This window comes from Geospiza fortis, unplaced genomic scaffold, assembly GCF_000277835.1.
Source record: "Geospiza fortis unplaced genomic scaffold, GeoFor_1.0 scaffold114, whole genome shotgun sequence".
Lineage (NCBI taxonomy): Eukaryota > Metazoa > Chordata > Aves > Passeriformes > Thraupidae > Geospiza > Geospiza fortis.
The window spans coordinates 1,959,125-1,978,279 of NW_005054383.1; the positions used below are offsets into that span (position 1 = coordinate 1,959,125).

The following is a 19,155-nucleotide window of genomic DNA, read 5'->3' on the forward strand; positions in this document are numbered from 1 at the left end:
ATGCACACTTCAAAGAGGGCTCGGTGTCTTTTAAGGCTCAGTCCTTAGAGCACTGGTGCTTGAAGGCAGCAGCTCTGATGTGTTAGCTGAGGTTACAAACACATCTCACTTTCCTGCTGGGCTTTTACTGGGGGAAAAAAGGGATCCAGAGGAGAGGTTTGTCCACTTGCTATCGGTTCTCACTCTCCACAAGTCTTTTATCACAGAACCACGGAATGGTTTGGGCTGGAAGGGACCTTAAAGCTCGTGTCACTCCACCCCTGGCATGGGCAGGGACAGCTCCACCAGGACTTGCTACCTCCTGATCCCAACTCCTCAGGCTCTGCCTCCTCTCTCCAAACCCCTCATTTGTTTTGAGCTAAATTTTGATGATTACAGCCTGAATTTTGAATGCATTTATGCAGTTTATTCCCATTAGCTGCCCACATGTCTGGAGCTCAGTGTTTCCTTTCTTGGGCTGAATTACTGAGAAAATATTCAGCTAGACCATCCCTGGAATGGCTAATGGCTTCACTCCTCCTCTTCCACTTGGATTTGGGCTTCTGAAATGCAACTTCCAGAACACAGGACTTGTGCCATAGGGCTGAATGAACGTTTCTTGTCACTGTTTTTGACAAATATCACAGACACTTGAAATTCTGTCCTGGGAGGGTGGGCAGGCCCTGGCACAGGGTGCCCAGAGCAGCTGTGGCTGCCCCTGGATCCCTGGCAGTGCCCAAGGCCAGGCTGGGCAGGGCTTGGAGCACCTGGGACAGTGGGAGGTGTCCCTGCCATGACAGGGGTGGCACTGGATGGGCTTTAAGGTTCTTTCCAACCCAAACCATTCCACACTTCTGTGATATTTTTCTCAGTATTGATTTTTCACAAAAAGTAACAGAGTTTCTATGGAAAATACAGAACCTTTATCAATATCTCCAAATGTTTTGATTCAAAGCTGTGTCACCACTGCAATGTGGGAGACAGTTTGACAGGATTTTGGTCCCACCTTCCCCATGTTCTGGGCTCTCAGCCTAAGCCAAGGCTTGGGGCTGTCACCACCTCTGACTCACAAAAGTTATCATTTTCTTTGAAATTTCAACCAATATTAACAAGTTTCCTACATCACAGGAGCACAAAGAACACATATCCATAGCACAAACTTCTCCACTTGCCTGATTCTCATTCTGGGGATAAAGGAGATGCTCTGCAGTGTCCAGGACTGACTGGTTCTGCCAGCAGGCACTGGGGGCAGAGACAAAGGGAAGCAGGGTTAGTTTGCCATGTCAGCTGGGAGGGAGCTCTGAGCTCTGTGCCAGCAGCTCCAGCCACAGGCATCTGCTGCTGCTCCTCTTTACACAGCTAAACCCTGGCTTTTACAAAGCTTTGTGTAAATGGCTTTGCACTATTTAAATACAAACCTTCAAACAAACTTTAAATACAAACTGGACAAGCCACGTCCAGTTGCATAAGGGTGGTTCTGGGGCAGTGGGAAAAGCACATAAATCACATAAAAGCCCTGGGCAAGAGGCTTTTTCTGCACTGAGATAACACAGGGACCCTGCAGTGATTATGTGACAGAGTTGGAAAGCAATTTGTAGTGAACCATAAGGTCCTGGCTAGAACTTAAACTCTAGTTTAATACCTGTTCCTACTTGGTATTTCCCACATTGCTCACACACTATGGTTTCTTTATTCAGAATATTGCAAAAGTAGAAAAAATACCTAAGTCCTGTTTCTCATTATGTTTACTCCCCAGGTGAAGAAACGATTATCAATGTTTTCTATTTCTATCTCTATGCTTTCAAAATACAAACATGGTAAAAACACTTCTATGTTTAAGGAGTTTCACCTTTGCTCCAATTTCTGCATCCTTTGTAGACAGGATTACCCTTATTTAGATAGCCAAGGACTTTTTTAGTGCATAAAAAAAAGCATTGTAAGGTTGTTTGTTCATTTTTAAAGTGTTTTCTGGGTGTTTTCCCCCAGTGCCAAGGGGAGCGGGCACTGCCTCACCAGTCCTGGTTCTGCTCTGCCCCTCCTCAAGCCACACACCGCCTGACCTCAAAACGTATTCCAGAGGGATGGAAAGGCGAGGTACCAAGCTCAGAGGTGCCTTTTGAAGGGACTCTGTGCACACTCGGAGCCTCAGGCTCGAGAACTCCCCCGAGGCTTTGGAAACCCCTCCCAGCTCCCTCCCCCACAGCCAGGTATTGCGCTTGGCAACAGTTTTCCCTTCCCTGGTTTTCAACAGCTCCGAGATTTTACACCCCATGTGTTCATTTTTTTTTCTTTTTCTTTTTTTTTTTTTTTTGAAATTTCTACACCTCCTTCCCCTCCAAAGCTCCCCGGGATGAGTTTCCTACAGGGACAACATCGCTCCCTGCTAGCAGCAATTAGCACTTGGTAAGAATGTTTCATCAGAGAGAAAAACATCCAGCTAAGTTCCTCAGCTCCTGGCTTCTGCTCTGATCGCAGGCCCTCGTTTCAAGGCTGCAAGGCACAAAGCCTGGCCTAAACTCTAATTTTTCCCTGCTGCAGCTTGGTTTGGGGGGGCTTTAGCCAAAGCCTGCCTATTGAGCTGAGTTAACCAGGTGAGCCGCTAAGTCTGTGCACAACACAGGCCCTGACAATCTTAAAGTGCTTTTTAAATGCTTAAACCATAGAGGAGTAATCACTGTGGAACCAGCATCACCTCTTAAGGCAGCTAAATCTGGTTTGTCATGCATAAAAAGCAGAGCATGCCTTCCTTCCAGGAGTTGCTTTGAATCTATTGCTATAAATTCTTGCCTCTGCCACCCTGCAGCCAGGAAATGTGGCTGTGAAAACAAGTTCTGACAGGGAAAATTCAGATGCTTTATCCTGAGCCATCCAGGCAGCCAGATGCTGCCAGAACAAGCGAGGGGAGTCCCACATGGTTTTCCCTTGGCTGTGGATAGGATGGGCTCACTTCCCTCTCTGGGGTCCCCACTGCTCCCTCTCCTGTTCCAAACCCCCCCTGTGCCCTGTGAGCTGCCCCTGGCACACTGCAGCCCAAGTGCCAGGCTGATTTTGTGCCCACAGCTGCGTTGTTCTGCCCCTTTTTTCTGTGCCCGGTGGGTTTTGGTGCAGAAATGATGCCCTGGATGTCCAGGGAGCAGCCAGAGTGGGCCCTGCTGCTGAACAACCACAGCAGGGAGGGTTTGGGGGCGCCTCCAAACCCCCCAGATCTGAATGCCTGTCCTTGGCAGGAAAGCTTGAACAGGCTCAGGACAAGAAGCAGTTTCACTGGCAGAGCCCACATTGTTCCTCTCAACACCTGATTCCTCTTTATCCCAGCCCATCTCTGACATCACAGATGGGAACGTCCTTCCCTCCCTCCCTGCCCGTGGCACAAAGCCAGAGAAATGTGGCTCAGCTGGGACTCAAGGGCTGGAAAATAATCCCTTCACGGCGGTGAGGCTCCAGCAGTGCAGCTGGACCTGGGCAGGTATTGCAATCCTGGGTCCTGGCAGAGACAGGAGATAAATATCCAGTGATTTATCCGGGACACAAAGGGCTGATGGAGCTGCGAGAGTAATTAACCTCTGCTGTTATTTAAATTGAAGATGTCTTGGCATGAATTGTCCTTGGGAGGCACCAGTGAAGTCAGGCTCGTTTGAAAAAGTTCCACAGCTTGACAGACAAAAAGGGTGTGAGCTCCTGATCTCCCCGAGGATCAGAGCCCTCCCTCCTCCCACCCTCGGGCACACCTTGCTGCACCTCCCTTCCACAGGCATTTTCCATCATGAAGGCAAAAATTATGTTGGTTTTTTATTTCTTTGCTTTTGGGGCTTTTTTTGTTTGTTTTTTGGGGGGTTTTGGGTTTTTTGGGGTTTTTTTTTTTGTGTGTTTTTTTGGTTTTTTGGTTTTTTTCGGTTTTGGGGGTTTTTTTTGTAGAGCTGGTTTGAAAAGGCTCTGTGATCACTGGTTCTGACACTGGGGGGAGAGGCAGAGTGGATCCTGCTGTTTGGGGCTGGATCCATTCATTTGAGAGTGGATCCTCCTATTTGGGGCTGGATCCATTCATTTCAGAGTGGATCCTTCTCTTTGGGACTGGATCCTGCTCTTTGGGGGTAGATCCATTCATTTGGGAGTGGATCCTGACCCCCATAAGTGACACACAGGTATTTTGGAGCTCAGCACAGAAGTTCATCCTTTGTGCAGAGCAGGAGGGGGGTGAAGGTGCAGACATTGGCACAATTCCTGCTCAGCCCCTGGGGGCTCTGAAAGCCAGGAGGAGGCACAGGAGGTGTCCCTGGAGGGGCTGCCTTGGGACTGGCCCCTGGAATCCCAGCCAGCCTGGAGGACAGGGGAGTGCTGGGCTTTAAGCAGCACCCATGGCTGTGCTGCTGGGCAAAACAGAGATATTGGGATCTGGAGTGACTCTCCCAGAACTCCCTCCAGCAGTGACCTCCAGGTTCCCAAAAGTTCACTTTTTTTTTTTCATTGTAAACCAGAGAAAGCTGGGAGAAATCTCACCACAAAGGCCTTGGCTGACTGGCTGTTTTGTCTCCCCTTGCAGAGAGGAAAGTTTGGGATGTGGCTCCCAAGGGTGTGATTTTAAATGAATGGAAGTCAAAATCTTGTCAATAGATTAAAAACATTTTTGAAAAGTTACCAATGGAATCTGTTCCAACCATCCCTCCCAGGTGTGGCCCTGGGAACATTTCTGCAGGGTGAGAACTCTGAGGTGCAGCCACGGGGATGCTCAGCTTTGATCCCTTGGAGCCTGCAAACCCCAGCACTCCTGAATCCACTGACAGCACCTTCTGGAAGTGCTCCAGGGGGCACAGCCCAAGCCAGGATGGGTTTTTTGGCCTGGCTGCTGGGCTGCTCCACATGGGATGTGGCACAGCCCTGGCTCTGGTTCCTGTGCCAGAGGAGCCACGTGTGAGAGCTGCACATGCCAGTGCCAAACAGCAGCCCCGTGCAGGGAGCCCTTCCCTCTGGGGAACACAGGGTTAATTGTCCTGCTAATCACTCTGTTTCACTAATCAGTCCCTGCAGAGAGGTTCTGTTTGTTTTTCCAGGCTTATACATCCTCTACCCAGCTTTTCTGGTGGTTTATTTAAGAGGCTAATTTTTGATTTTGCTTTCTGGTGTTTATTTTAAGGTTTGGTTTTGTGTTTGTTTTTTCTTTTTCTTTTCCTTCACAGCAAACATAAAATCTGCTAAGATATTTCTCCTAGGAATTTTATTGATTCAGCAGGTCTATTCCCAATGTGAGTCCTAATTGCAGAGAATTCCCTGGATTCATGGAACCACGCTGCTGAGCCTTATGGACACTGCAGCTCCTTAACAAAGGACACAACTCGGTTTTTTAAGGTCCTGAGTAGAGGACACATGGCTTGGAAACTGGGGGACACTCTCAGGTATTGGGCCACTCACTACAAGAGACATTGAGGGGCATGTCCAGGGAAGGGAACAGAGCTGGGAAGGGTCAGGAGGGGCTGGGGGAGCTGGGAAGGGGCTCAGCCTGGAGCAAAGGAGGCTCAGGGGGGACCTTGTGGCTCTGCACAGCTCCTGACAGGAGGGCACAGCCGGGGGGTCGGGCTCTGCTCCCAGGGAACAGGGACAGGACAAGGGGAAAGAGCCCCAAGCTGTGCCAGGGGAGGTTTAGGTTGGATATTGGGGAAATTCCTCCATGGAAGGGGGGTCAGGCCCTGGCACAGCTGCCCAGGGCAGTGGTGGGGTCACCACCCCTGGAAGAGTTAAAATGTGTGGATGTGGCACTTGAGGGCCTGGATTAATGGTGAACTTGATCTTTCCCAACCTGAACAATTCCATGACCAGTGAGTGACCCACAACAGGCTGCCCTTGAGTCAGAAGCACAGAAGAGAGGTGCCCTCCCTCAGGGCAGCAGCAGCTCCTCCTTACCTGTCCAGCAGGGAGCCCAGGGAGGTGACAGAGCTGTCCCACTGTGCTGCCAGCACCAGGCACAGCCCATCCTTCAGCAGGGAGCACTGCAAGAGAGGGAGGAACAGAGCCTTGGTGCTGCTCTGCACCTGAACAAGTCTCTAAGGGTGGCTGATGGGTGAGGAACAGGAGCCACAGAGCAACAGATCCCCCCAGGCAGAGGCAGTGCCATGTCTGAGCTGTCTGTGACCCCCCCAGCCCTCAGAGTGAAAACCAGCAGTGCCTGGGTGTGTTATTCACTCCCTGCCTCTGCTGGAAGCAGGAACACCAAGGCAGGTGAATATTGAGATATTTTAGCAGAAACACTCAGTACTTGAAGCAGCCCATCTCCCTCCTAGAGAGGGAGAGCAAAGGCTGTGACATTCATCTGGCACTCAGCAGTGCCAGATGCTTCTGGAAACACCCCAGCTCTGCCCAGGGCCATTTATCTCTGACAGGAGGAGGGAGGGATGGCTCTGCTCCCCCAGAGCTGCTGTGTCCTTCCTAGAGAGCTGTGCACATTCCCTGTGCAGGGGATGGATCCTCAGGGGACTCAGGGCACAGGCAAGCAGTGCTTACACTAATTGGCTGCTAGATGTAATTGCTGTTCCATACAGATGTACTTCAAAGGGATGTGTCAGTTTTAAAAAGCACAACCTGAAAAGATCTTACATGTTCCTATTACAGATAACACCCAAGACTTAGAACTGAGAGCTGGAAGCCCAAATGTTTGTGTTTTGTGAGGGAGCTGCTGTGGTCTGAGAGCCCTTGTGTGACTGCCACTGTCATTACTGTCCCCCCTTGCTTACTCTCTGCTGCTGGCAGCACCTTCCTGCCCTTCCACCTCCCAGCTCTGCCCAGGCAAGGCTCCTGACTGGGTGGGCTTCTCCTACCCCAAGAGGAAAACAGCCTGGGCCTGGTTTTCTGCTGCTGTGGAGCAATGCCAGCTCAGCCCAGCAGCATCCTGTGCCCAAACCCCAGGGCTGCACCTGCTGAGAGCCACAGAATGGCCTGGGCTGGAAGGGACCTCAAAGCCCATCTCATCCCACCCCCTGCCACGGGCAGGGACACCTCCCACTGCCCCAGGTTCCCCATCCAACCTGGCCAGGGATCCAGGGGCAGCCACAGCTGCTCTGGGCACCCTCCCAGGAAACAATTCCTCATTCCCAATATCCCATCCATCCCTGCCCTCTGGTAGTGGAAGCCATTCCCTGTGTCCTGTCCCTCCATCCCTTGTAAATTGTCTCTCTCCATCTTTCTTGTTGCTCCTTCACACACTGGAGGGCCACAGTTAGGTCACCCCAAAGCCTTTTCTTCTCCAGGTGAGCAATCCCAATTCCCTCAGCCTTTCCTCCCAGCAGAGCTGCTCCATCCCTCTGATCATCCTGGTGCCTCCTCTGCACTGGCTCCAGCAGCTTCAAATCTGTGCTGGGAGCCCCAGAGCTGGAGGAAACACTCCAGCTGGGAAAACCTCAGGCTCCAGGGCACAGTCCAAGAAGAAGAAGGGGTTTTTAGCATTGTAGAGGAGGATTAATGGGGCGTGATTACAGAGAGGGAAATAGAAACTGTATTTCTATGGAGAAACAAGAGACAGCAGCAGAGCACACAGAACAGGGTGATGGCTGACTGGAATGAAACATGCAATAAATGAGGGGTGGATGGGCCATTCCCACGAGGGCTCCCAGGGATGCAGGACCATCAGGAAGTGCCCCCAGTGCCCACATTACTCACCAGAGGTGCCAGGGCTCAGAGGCAGTGCTGCAATAATGCCACCAAAGCCTCGGGGCAGCACATCACAGCAAGGCATCATTACAAGGCTCTTCTTTAGCGCCAAGGAAGCAAAGCCCAGCTCCAGCTGTTCCATACCTTTGCTGCAACGCTGCCCTTGGCCCTGCTGAGCATCTGGGAGATGCAGAGAGCCTGGGCTGAGTCCAGCACAGCCAGACGAGCTGCAGTCACCACGAAGCCTCTGCCCAGGAGCTCCTCCAGCAGCGCCACGTACGGGGGCGGCTCCGAGCCCCGCAGGATCAGCCCGGGCAGCACCAGGCACGTGCTGGGCCACAGCTGCTCCAGCAGGGCCTGGCCTGCTGGGAAAACAGCACAACATTTGATGGGTCTCTGCCCCCAGTGCCTCTGAGCCCTCTCAGTGCCTCTGCCCTGGCACAGATGTGTCCGTGGCAGTCGGGGGCACCGCGGTGTTGGGATGGCCCGGGATGTGCCCTGGGATGTCCTGGGATGTCCCTGGATATTCTGGGATGTGCCCTGGGAGATATCCTGGGATATCCCTGGATGTCCTGGGATGTCCCTGGATGTGCTCAGGGATGTGCCCTGGGATGTCCCTGGATGTCCTGGGATGTGCTCTGGGATGAGTGCAGGGATGAACCTGGGGATGTGCTCTGAGATGTCTCTGGGAGGTGCCTGGGGATGTGCCTGTGGAAATCCAGGGATGTGCCCCGGGAAATCCTGGGATGTGCCCAGGGATGTGCTCTGGGATGAGCACTGGGATGTGCCTAGGGAGGTGCCTGGGATGAGCCCTGGGATGTGACCTGGGATGTGCCCTGGGAGGTGCCCTGGGATGCCCATCCCAAGCTGCTGCACGCCTCTGTGTCCCTGTCTGGAGATCACAAGACAGCAGGAGTGACCCCATTTCAGGAGTCAGACAAGGACAACTGCTGGTTTGCCACAGGAGCTCCTCTTCCATTTCCATTTTTGCCAAGCAGAGAGAGCTGCTAATCCAGCTGCTTTTATAATCCCAAATGTAATTCTGCTCAGCATACGTGAGGCTTAATGTATTTCATATTTTCCTCCTGATAAATCTGCCTGTCCATTAGGCAGCAGCTTGGTGATAATTATTTGCTGGAAGGAGCTTTCCTTGTGTGCAAGAGCTTCCTCTAGTGTCCAAGATGAGCCCAGAACGTGAGTGATGTGTCTGCTTTGCTGGAGGCACTTATGAGATCGTGCCTGACAGTCTAGAGATCACGTGGACTTGCTTTTCCAGGGCAGTAACTCTTTGAAATACATTTTCTGAGACACAAACACATCAGAGCTGTACACTGCTTTCCTTTTTACTCTGCTTAGGCATCTTCAAAGCTGAGATATCCTTGTGTAGCAGGAAATTAGGGGCATGTATTTTGAGATTAGCTCCTGACACTGAGCTGTGCAAAGCCTGCAGAATACCTGCACGCTCTCCACAACAAGCTGGTTTATTATTTTATTTTGTTTTATGTAATCTCTTCTACAAATCAAGTGATTTGGTCACAGCAAACCTGCACTAAGATGATGGGGAAAACACCCTCCTCAAATATCTTGGGACAAATCTTCCTTTAGAGACTCCTTGCACAAAAGTGCCTTGGTGTTCACCCCAGGAGCAGAGGACTTGATTTACTTTCCCCCCCCTGCACTTCTGCACCTGCTGGTAAGTGACCAATGCCCCCCAAAGCCCTGTGTCAGGCAGGGCTGAGCTGTGATCCTGTCACTTTTTTGCCCTGCTCCTCTCCCATCCACAGCAATCCTGAGGTTCCACTGCTGGGATTAAGGACTGCAGTGATCAGGTGTAGCACAGCAACATTTTCTGAGCTGCCACATCAGTCCTGAAGCTACAGGAATGGGAATAATTGTTCTAAACAATTCTGTTTCACCACAGGGATGCTTTCACCTGGTCCCTGCTTGTTTATAAACCTTGGGATCAATCCACACCATCCCAAGGTGGGAGCATCCCCTCGTGGCAGAGCCACCTCCTGCCCTGCAGCACAGCTGTGTTTACACATGTCCATCAAGTCAAATCAGCAGGACAGGCCCTGAGGAGCTGCTGCATCCCAGCAAGTGGCAGCCTGGCCATAGCTGGGAGTCACCTGGAGCTGGCAGCTGCTCAGCAGCAGTGGGAGCTGAATGAGAGCTCAGCTCAGCTCAGGAGAGGCCTCTGGCCACACTGCCAGCAGCACTCCCTGCACCAACTGATATTTATCCACCCCCAGCACAGCACAGCTCACCCTGCAGCCTCTCCAGGGCAGGCTCTGGATGGACACAAACCACCAGGGCTGTGCTGAGACACCTGGGAGGGCTCAGAGAGGAACAAGTGCTGCTCTGACTCCAGCTGTGCTGTCAGTGCTTGTTCTGCTGCTGCTGTTAAGGTCAGCCCTGGGGACAGCTCTGTCTGTAAAGCCCTGAAGTGCTGGCAGGTGAACAGTTAAAGGTTGGACTCCCCTGGAGCTGTTCTCTGCAGCTCAGAGCTGTCTCTCCCTTCTGAAAGCACATCAATACCCAATCCTGCTGCCACCAGATGGTTTGTCTTGCTGTCCAATTAATCAATAGCAGTCCCAGTCTATAAGAGGAGTTACATTTCCTTACCAGGGCTGCCTGGCTGCTCAGAGCCCAGGACACTGGGATGTCTCCCTGGCTCATGGGTGAGGATCTTGTGCTGCTTCCTGATTGCCAGGCTGAGGATGGGGTCGTGTTTCAGGTTATGGATCTGCAGGAGGGAGGGAGAAGCAAGTCATGTGAACACATTACCTAATGAGGAGGGATAACACTCCTCAAGTATTGATTCAGGCAAGCTGTGAAGCTTTTGTTGTTGTGGTGTACTTCTGTAATTGCCAGCCTAGAAAACACCTGCTTGTCTGGAGAGACAAGAACATTTTGCATGCATTCTTCTTTTTAATTGAGGTTTAATTCAGTGCAGCATCTCATCATCCTTTTCAAGGTCCCATATCCAGCCATCATTTTAAAGTCTCCACTCCCAGGTTTTCAAGGCCAGGAGCTCAAAGAAAGCCTGGGAGGGTCTGACAGCTTTCCCCAGTGCCACACTGGGGTGCAGCAGCTCCCTCTGTCCCTGAATGAACTGGCACAGGCAGGGTGCCCTGCACTGAGCTGCACAGCCACACCAGTGAGGCCTGTTACAGATGTGGCCATTTCCAGAGCTGATCTCCTGAGAGGGCCATCTCAGCTGGATCACCTCTGAGCCACAGCAAAGCTCAAACCTTTCCATCCCTTGGCTGAGCACATCCCAATCATTTCCACATCATCACCATCCCATCCCTGAATGATCCAGAGCTGGTAAAAACCAGCTCCTGGGTGCAGTGTGCTCAGCAGTCAGGGTGAGGCTGCTGTCCCTGCTCCAAAGCAGGGCTGGTCTGAGCCCTCCCAAATGCACAGCAGAGCTTGCTGAACAAACACATCTGCAGCAGCTCCTCCCCACCGAGGCTGCCGGGCTCAGTGCAGAGGGAGGAACATCCCCAGGACCAGGGGAGCCTGGCAGCTCAGGAAACACACCCAGAGCTGCATTATCTACAGATAACAGCAGAGAAGGCAGGGGATAGCAGGGTGGCACAGCAGGATCAGCTCAGGAAGGGGCTCATTCCTACCTCTTGCTCCTGCACTGGCTGACCCTGCGCACAGCACAGCCCTTCTGGGAAAAACAGCTTCACATCCTGCACTGCCATTGCATAGGATCTGGAGCCTGAGAGAGAAATACAATGAGAAGGTCCTCTCAGGCCATGAATTAAACATTCTCTAGACTCACACTCATCTTTTGGAGAGATTGATGATGTGCAACTCACTGCAGTAATTGCTTTAAAGGCCAGCTGTTCTGTACAGTAATAGCAAACATTTTAAACCATTATATTTAGAATAGTTCCCCTGTCTCCTTGGTATTTTGATTTTGTCCTACTATCACTCAGCAGCTTCCTCTTGTAAACAAGACCCCTTCTATTTCTTAACAGTGGAGCTGAGGGAAGCATGTTAAGGAGGCTGTGAAACCTTTCAATTCCAGCTCTAAATCCTGTTGTTCCCTTGCTTCTGGATCACACCAGGCTCCCCTTACTGAAGGGGAAGAGCTGCTGGTTAGTAAAACAAATGTACTTAGTAACAATAATGCAGGTCCCAAATACACTGGCAACTCTGACTGACCAAGGAAATCAGAATTAGCACGAGGCACTGCTGGTGGAAGAACATTTTTCTGTCCACCTCTGGTCAAGAAAGGTAAATTGAGCCTGGAACAGTAAGAGAAATGAAATGAGGATGGGTGGGGAAATGGAGAATCCTCTCAAGAGTTAAACCAGACCTCAGCTCCTTTGACCCAACACGACCCAAAGCTGAGAAACAAATCTGATTTCTGATAAACACTTCAGGGTAGGAAAGGTCAGAGGTGTAAAAGAGCTACTTAAAATAAAGTCCAGAGAATGGCACAGGAACAAATGGGCACAAAGTGTACGTGGCTATATTTAAGTTTGAAGATGTAAGAAGATTTTTTAGCTCTCAAAGCTCTGTGACATCCATCCAGTTGGGGTGGGTGCTCATGGAAAGGAAAACGTGATGGGGCTGTCTGTGAGGGAATTAACTGAACTCAGTGGCTCGAGAGGTCCCTCCAGGCTCAGCAGCTGAATATTTCCCTATAAAGCAACAGTGTTATAAAGCATTACTCAGAATGTTTGGAGATTTGTGCATGGAAAATATTAGAGAGGGAAAAGCTATTTCTATTGGAGTTCATCTAGACTGTCAATGTGCTGGCACAGATCCATGCTCCTGGGATACAAATATCCTCTGAAATATTCCCACCTTGGAGGCTGCCCATTCACAGGATCCCACCTGAGAGCACTCAGCCCTGTTGGAGCACCATAATTCCAGGGTTTGTATAGCCAGAGCCCTTAAGGCAGCAGTTTACAATCCTGAGGTTGTGTTAAATCCCAGTGTATGAGCTGGGCTGGATCCTTTCCATAGCTCCACACCAAACCTCCTGTGCTTCCATCATTGGTGCCATTACAGAGAACACAAATGCTCCCAAATGAGCCTTTCACTCTCACTTTGCTCAAGGTACAAGACAGTGTAGGGTGCACAATGTAAGAGCTCTTTGGATGCAAGGAAAAGCACAAAAAGCACAGTCCAATGGCCCAGAGGAGATGGGAGGGTGCAGGTTCACCTCTGCAGCTCAGCCCTACAGGATTAAAGCTGCAGTCTCCCTGGAACCCCATCTTCATCTCAATTGCATTTCCTTTGTCACTCTGGGAGGGAAGAGCAGGAGTTTGCTCTGCTTCAGGCATTAACTGAAGTTCTTCCTCAGCTGGAGCAGAACTAGGAAAGCCTGGTATTCCCTGCTAGGAAAGGAGGATGGGCTTGCACAGTCCCCCAGTTACTCACTGAAGGTTCTTCCAGCTTAACTGTGTTGGAGGAAAAGCTCTGGGATGTGCAGGGGGTTAGGAACACTCCTTTGCTCATGGATAGATGGCTCCAGGGCAGGGCAGCTGGGCAGATCCATCAGAGTTAGCTCCAGCTGCATCCCTGTTCCTGCAGTGAGTGCAGGGGGGGCTCTGTGGGCCAGCCCTGCAGCTGGGTCCTGGCAGGGCACAGAGGGCAGGGCCAGCTCTGGGCTCAGCTCAGAGCAACCTCAGATCCCAGCCTAGGGGTCTGGAGGGGGTCAGAACATCCAAGGATCTCTCCTGTCCCACAGGGAGCTCCCTGTAACTCCCAACAGAAAGGGGATGAGACTCAGCTCCCCTTGCTTGTTTTCACCGAATTATGCTGGGGATGCTCCAGCTGTAGCAAACATCTGAAATTTGGGATGTTTATTACCCATTCTTAGCCATGGCTGAGGAGTTTCAGAGCAATCTGAACACACAATCCATCCATTCATCTCAAGAGCAAGAGAAGCAGGGGCTGACAATGGAAAATTGTTGGCTGGAGAGCCCTGATCACTTTTTTTTTTTTTTTTTTGTATAAGTAAATCCTGCTCTTCAGTCACTCCCACAAATCCTGTGGGATCTCTCCTGACATTCCAAGCCCTCAGGTTCTGCAGCAAGGCCTTGGCTCTCTCTCCCAAGCTGTGGCTCCTTCCCTCCCTGCCAGTTCTCAGCAGCCCACCTGACATGGATGGAAATGGGGAGTGACTTCACAGCCCAGGCACAATGGGAAAAGCCAAAAAATCCAATGGATCTTGTCAGGAAAGTTCCTCTGGGACTCTGGGCACACAGTGCTGCCAGCTCACCTGAGTTTACAGAAATTATTACTTTAGTTTTCTATATTCCTTTAAGTATTAGAGCAAAATCAGTGCAACACTGAGGAGAAACACAGGCAGGGAGCTACCAACCCTTAATTCCATGTGAATTTTGGAATGACACCCTTCCCTCCTTGTGCCAATGATGCTGGGCTCTCCACAGGCTGCTCTCTCCAGGGATATTTCCCACTTTCCCATCCTTTACCACCTCCCACACACATCCCAGTGCTTCCCTGCTGGCAGAGGAGCTGGGATGGGGCAGAATTCCAAGGATGCTGCCTTGCCCTGTGCCTCTGCCCATGTGCCAGCTGGAAAGAGCCTTTCCAGATGGGAAGCAGCTGAGTTGCCCTGCTTGCCTCAGCAGGTTTGGGTCACCTCTGTCCTGCCAGCCATCAGCACTGTGAGATGTTACAGGATGTCCTGGAGTCTTTGGGAAATCTTGGAGCTGGCCAATGGGTAATGGAGACATCGGGAAGGGACACACAGGCAGGGAAGACAGATGGGTTCTTGGGAATAATTCCAAAAGTACAAAATGACCAAGCAAGGAAGAGCTCAAAGGGAATGTGTTCTGATAAAGGCAGAGCTGGGGCTGCTCTGGGAGGAAGCCTTTTGGAATTTATCTTCTGGGAGAATATTTCATTGCTTGAGACATGCTTAGCTCAGCCACCAAGAACACAGGGAAAGTTTCCTGGGGAATAATGTCCTGCAGTGCCTGCCAAGGCTGGATCTGTAGTGACAGATCTAGTGACAGGAGGGAACAAATATAACATAACACATTGTCTTTTTGTATATCTGAGCCTTTGGAGTTTTCTTTTACAAAAACCTACCATAAAATCCATTCTGGACTGTGCTGGTGCCATACTGAGCCCTCCAGAGGTGTGGATCCAGTGCCTGGGCCAGCTGAGGATCCTCTGGTCCCAGGAGATCCATCAGCTTCTTCACAGCATTGGGCCTCTGCAGGCACAGCACGAGGGCAGTGCCCGAGGTCAGGTAGGCACAGTGAGCTTCTATAGCAGCTGCATCCTGAGAAAAATCAGAGATGGAACAGTTCATGAGGAGCTGGTGAGCACTGGGAAATCCCAGCTTTCCTTTGGCTATGAGGGAAAGTTGTGAGTAAGCAAATCTGCTGTTGCTCCTTGTCTTCTCTCCTCTTTAATACACTGCTGGTGTCACAGACATCTTTTATGAAAAATCCTTACATCAGGATTGTTCCTCCTGAGAAGCTGAGAGGCCTCAGGAACAAAATGTAAACTGATTATCTGCTGCTGTGGAATGCAACAGGTGCATCTGTGATTGGTCTCATGTGGGTGTTTCTAATTAATGGCCAATCACAGCCCAGCTGGCTCAGACTCTCTGACACACAAGCCTTTGGTATCATTTCTTCTTTTTCTATTCTTAGCCAGCCTTCTGATGAAATCCTTTCTTCTATTCTTTTAGTATAGTTTTAACGTAATATATATCATAAAATAATAAATCAAGCCTTCTGAAACATGGAGTCAGATCCTGGTCTCTTCCCTCACCCTCAGACCCCTGTGAACACTGCCACACTGCTGGTGTACTAAAGATTCCAAAATCTAGAGCTCAGCCACCAAGCAGTGCCCATTTTGTGCCCACTTTGTGCCCATTTGTTCCTGTGCCATTCTCTGGACTTTATTTTAAGTAGCTCTTTTTACACCTCTGACCTGAAGTGTTTATCAGAAATCAGATTTGTTTCTCAGCTTTGGGTCAAACAAGCCAAGGTCTGGTTTAACTCTTGAGAGGATTCTCCATTTCCCCACCCATCCTCATGTCATTTCTCTGACTGTTCCAGGCTCAATTTACCTTTCTTGACCAGAGGTGGACAGAAAAATGTTCTTCCACCAGCAGTGCCTCGTGCTAATTCTGATTTCCTTGGTCAGTCAGAGTTATTTGGGACCAGTGTATTTGGGACCTGCATTATTGTTACTAAGGACATTTGTTTCACTAACCAGCAGCTCCTCCTGTGATATCCAGCAGGTCACAGGAGGGCTGTTCCTTCAGGGGGACATCTGGATCAGGAGGAAACACAGGCAGAAACAAGAACCAGGATCATAAATACCCTGGGATGAGGAGCCACGTTTTGATTCTTCAGCTGATGTAAAGTGATGGATCACAAACACCAGAGCTTTGCTTTTTTGAATTCACAAGTGGCAGGACACCCCCCTCACACTCACACCCTGCTTCTCCTGAAGAGTGAACTCCAGACACTGATTAGGATCAGGACTGCAGAACTTAAAAACAGGAGGGTCAGACCAGGGGCTGCAAGAAATCAGTTTGTTCCTCTGGCCTTGTCTGATGCCCTTTGTCCACAGCAGATTCCTCCACCTTTGCTTCTTTCCCAAGCACAGTCAGTTCAGCCCTGCCCACCCTGAGCAGAGCTGTGGGGATCACAGCACCCTGGGATGGTACACTGGGGAAGGAGAGAGGAAATGACAAGAAGCAGCCACTGCACTGGTGAGAGGAGGCTGCTCTGAGGGCTGGGGACAGACAGACTGACAGCTCTGGGACGCTGGGACAGGCAGCAGAGCTGGGGCAGGTGGGTGGCAGAGCTCTCTGGCCTTGCTGCCTGCTTTAATCAAGGAAAACCTTGGGAAGCCAGGCCTGCTGCAGATGTCTGGGCTGGGCACAAGGTCAGGGTGCCCACAGCTCTGCCTCCTCCTGCTCCTCCAGCTGAATAACAGGGCAGGAACATCCAGTTCTGCCTCTTCCTGCCCTTCCAGCTGAATAACAGGGCAGGAACATCCAGCTGTGCCTCCTCCTGCCCCTCCATCTGAACAAGGTGGCAGGAACATCCAGCTGTGCCTCCCTGCACCCCACAGAGCAGCAGCCAGGGCTGGATGTTCTCTCCAGTTTAGAAAACAAGGGCATTTCCAGCTCCCTGCCAGAATCAACCCATGGCTGTTTATTTTTTTTCCCCAGTTTTTGAGGAAATAAAAACAAGAGGGGGGAGGAAAACCCACCATTTGATTCAGCTGAATCACGTCATTCCCAGAGGTTTTAATTCCTCTATTTTTTAATCTTCTAAAAGCAGCAGAGGATAGCAATTCTCTAGATAAAACATTTCCAAAAGCAAATCCTATCACTTCATTTAAAAATATGGAGATAAAACACTTCAAGGCCTCTCTGCTTTTCTATCACGTGAAACCATTCAGTGCCTTTGACCCAAATCTTCTCTCGCTCTCTGCTCCTAAATTGCATCTCTGAGAAGTAGGTTATGAATTGACAGCCACGGGCTCAAGCCTGATATTCCCCCCTCTCTTTGCAAAGGCAAAATATTTCATGAGAAAATCCCTCTGTGCTCAAACTGGTGATGTATTTGGGGTTGGGTGTGGTGTTTGTCAGTGCTCCTGCCCCCTGGGCACAGGGTCACAGCTGTCACTCAGGGGCTCTCTGGTGACAGCAGCTCTGCTTGCATGAGGATGAAAAATTTCAGCTTGTCACAGTGCACTGAGAAATGGTGACATTCATTCAGTTCTGTATAATACAAAATAATCCCTTCCTGCTTGAAAATTTTTGTTAGTTAAAAAAAAAAGGATTTAATCCACTTTTCTATGGGTTTTCTCTGTGGGTAATGAAAAGCCAGTGATATTTTTCATGACAACTTTCAAAAGGACTGATAAAACATATCAATATTCATCCAGGTTGGAAACAGCTGCAAAGAAAACATTCCATTTCTGTCAAACAGACCAGAAAAAATGAAAGTATTTTGTTCCAGTGATTTTAGATCTAAATAACAAAGCTCTTTTGTCTTTTGGTTGTTCCCCAGGAAATCCACAGGCTTGTGGTTGAAGATGATGTTGTTTCTAATGGTCACTGATGGTGCCAGGGAGTTTCTGGCAGCTCCTCTCACTGCTCACACCACTCCAGACTCTGCCAGCCTGGTGCTGCCTTCACCCCCTCCATCCCCATCCTGCTCCACATCCCTGTGCAGCTGCCTGCAATTCAGGGAGCAGTTTCCTTGAGAGGAGGAACTTCCAGCTGTGCCCTGGCCCGGGAGGACTGAGGGGATCTAAGAGCAGAGGAATTACCCAGCTGCATTTACTGCTGGAAGCACAGGATGGGGCTGCAGACAACCCTGGAGTTCCTGAGTCCTGCTCAGGAGGAGCAGGATGGAGCTGGAGGGAACCCTGGAGTTCCTGAGTCCTGCTCTGGAAGCACAGGATGGGGCTGGAGGGAACCCTGGAGTTCCTGAGTTCTGCTCTGGAAGCACAGGATGGGGATGGAGGGAACCTGGAGTTCCTGAGTCCTGCTCAGGAGGAGCAGGATGGGGCTGCAGAGAACCCTGAAGTTCCTGAGTCCAGTCCCTGCTGCTGCAGGGAATCCCCTGTGGTTGCTGAAAGTCTGGCCAGAGAGAGAAAGTCAGATAAACCTTCCCAGGCCTTGTCCTGGGGGAGCTAGAGAAAGCTCAGAGAAAGAATTAAAATAATCCTTAATCTTTGCAGCTGGTGTTTTGAACGTGTTGTTTCTCGTAAGATGTTTACAAGAAGGGTGCTGTTGCTAATTAGCCAATGGTGTGAGAAGTGTTGATGAGGATCAGTCAAGTCCAGCTGTATCCTAACTGTCTATAAAAATAATGTGGTGTACAATAAGCTGGATATTTGCCTTCTGAGACTTGGAGTCTGTATATTGCTTTATTCACCTGCCCTCAATACAACAGCAACAATCCCCCACAGCAAGATCAGGCCCCAGTGGAAAAATAAAGCCCAAACTGCCAATGTGCAGAGGGATGGATCACTGGATGAGCCCTGAAGGGAGGGAGATCCAGCAGAACCCCCTGGGAACAGGCTCTCCTTGCTGGCTGAGCACCACCAGGTCAGGCTGGAAGCTGGGGAGACAATGTCAGCTCTATTTCCATGACCTTTATTTTCTATAATCATTACTAAAGTGCAGATAAAACATCTTGTTGTGGCTCCTGTGACTTGATAACCTCAGCAAAGAGCAGAGCAGGTGTTTTTTCTCGTGCTCCAAAGGCCACAAGCCTCTCTGAGCTCAGGGGGACTATTTCAGTTGGAAAAACAATCACAGAGCTGAGCTGGTGCTGCCAAGGATATTTGTCAAGTGTATGTAAATAATACATTAGAAAGGAAAAGGAGATGTGAGGTTGTCTTGCTTGCAGTGAATAAACCCAGATTTGCTCTCAAAACACAACAAAACAGCACTTGAGGGTTCTCTAGAGATGGATTTTGGACCAGGTGAAGTGAGAACAAGCCCTGGCAGAACTTCTAGCAGGGACAGACACACTGGCTCCATCTTCTTCAGCA

At 50.3% G+C, this 19,155-nt stretch overlaps 1 protein-coding gene across 1 annotated transcript in view; it reads right to left on the reverse strand.

The window, feature by feature from the left end:
- Positions 1-5,870: 5,870 nt before the first annotated feature.
- CUNH16orf71 (chromosome unknown C16orf71 homolog) overlaps positions 5,871-19,155 on the reverse strand; it is an 89,878-nt gene continuing 76,593 nt past the window's right edge. Inside the window, exons 25-27 of the mRNA XM_014308736.2 lie at positions 10,240-10,360; positions 7,759-7,976; positions 5,871-5,960 (exon numbers count right to left, since the gene is read on the reverse strand). Of these exons, the coding sequence (XP_014164211.2) occupies positions 5,871-5,960; positions 7,759-7,976; positions 10,240-10,360 (429 nt within the window). The remainder of the gene's footprint in view (positions 5,961-7,758; positions 7,977-10,239; positions 10,361-19,155) is intronic.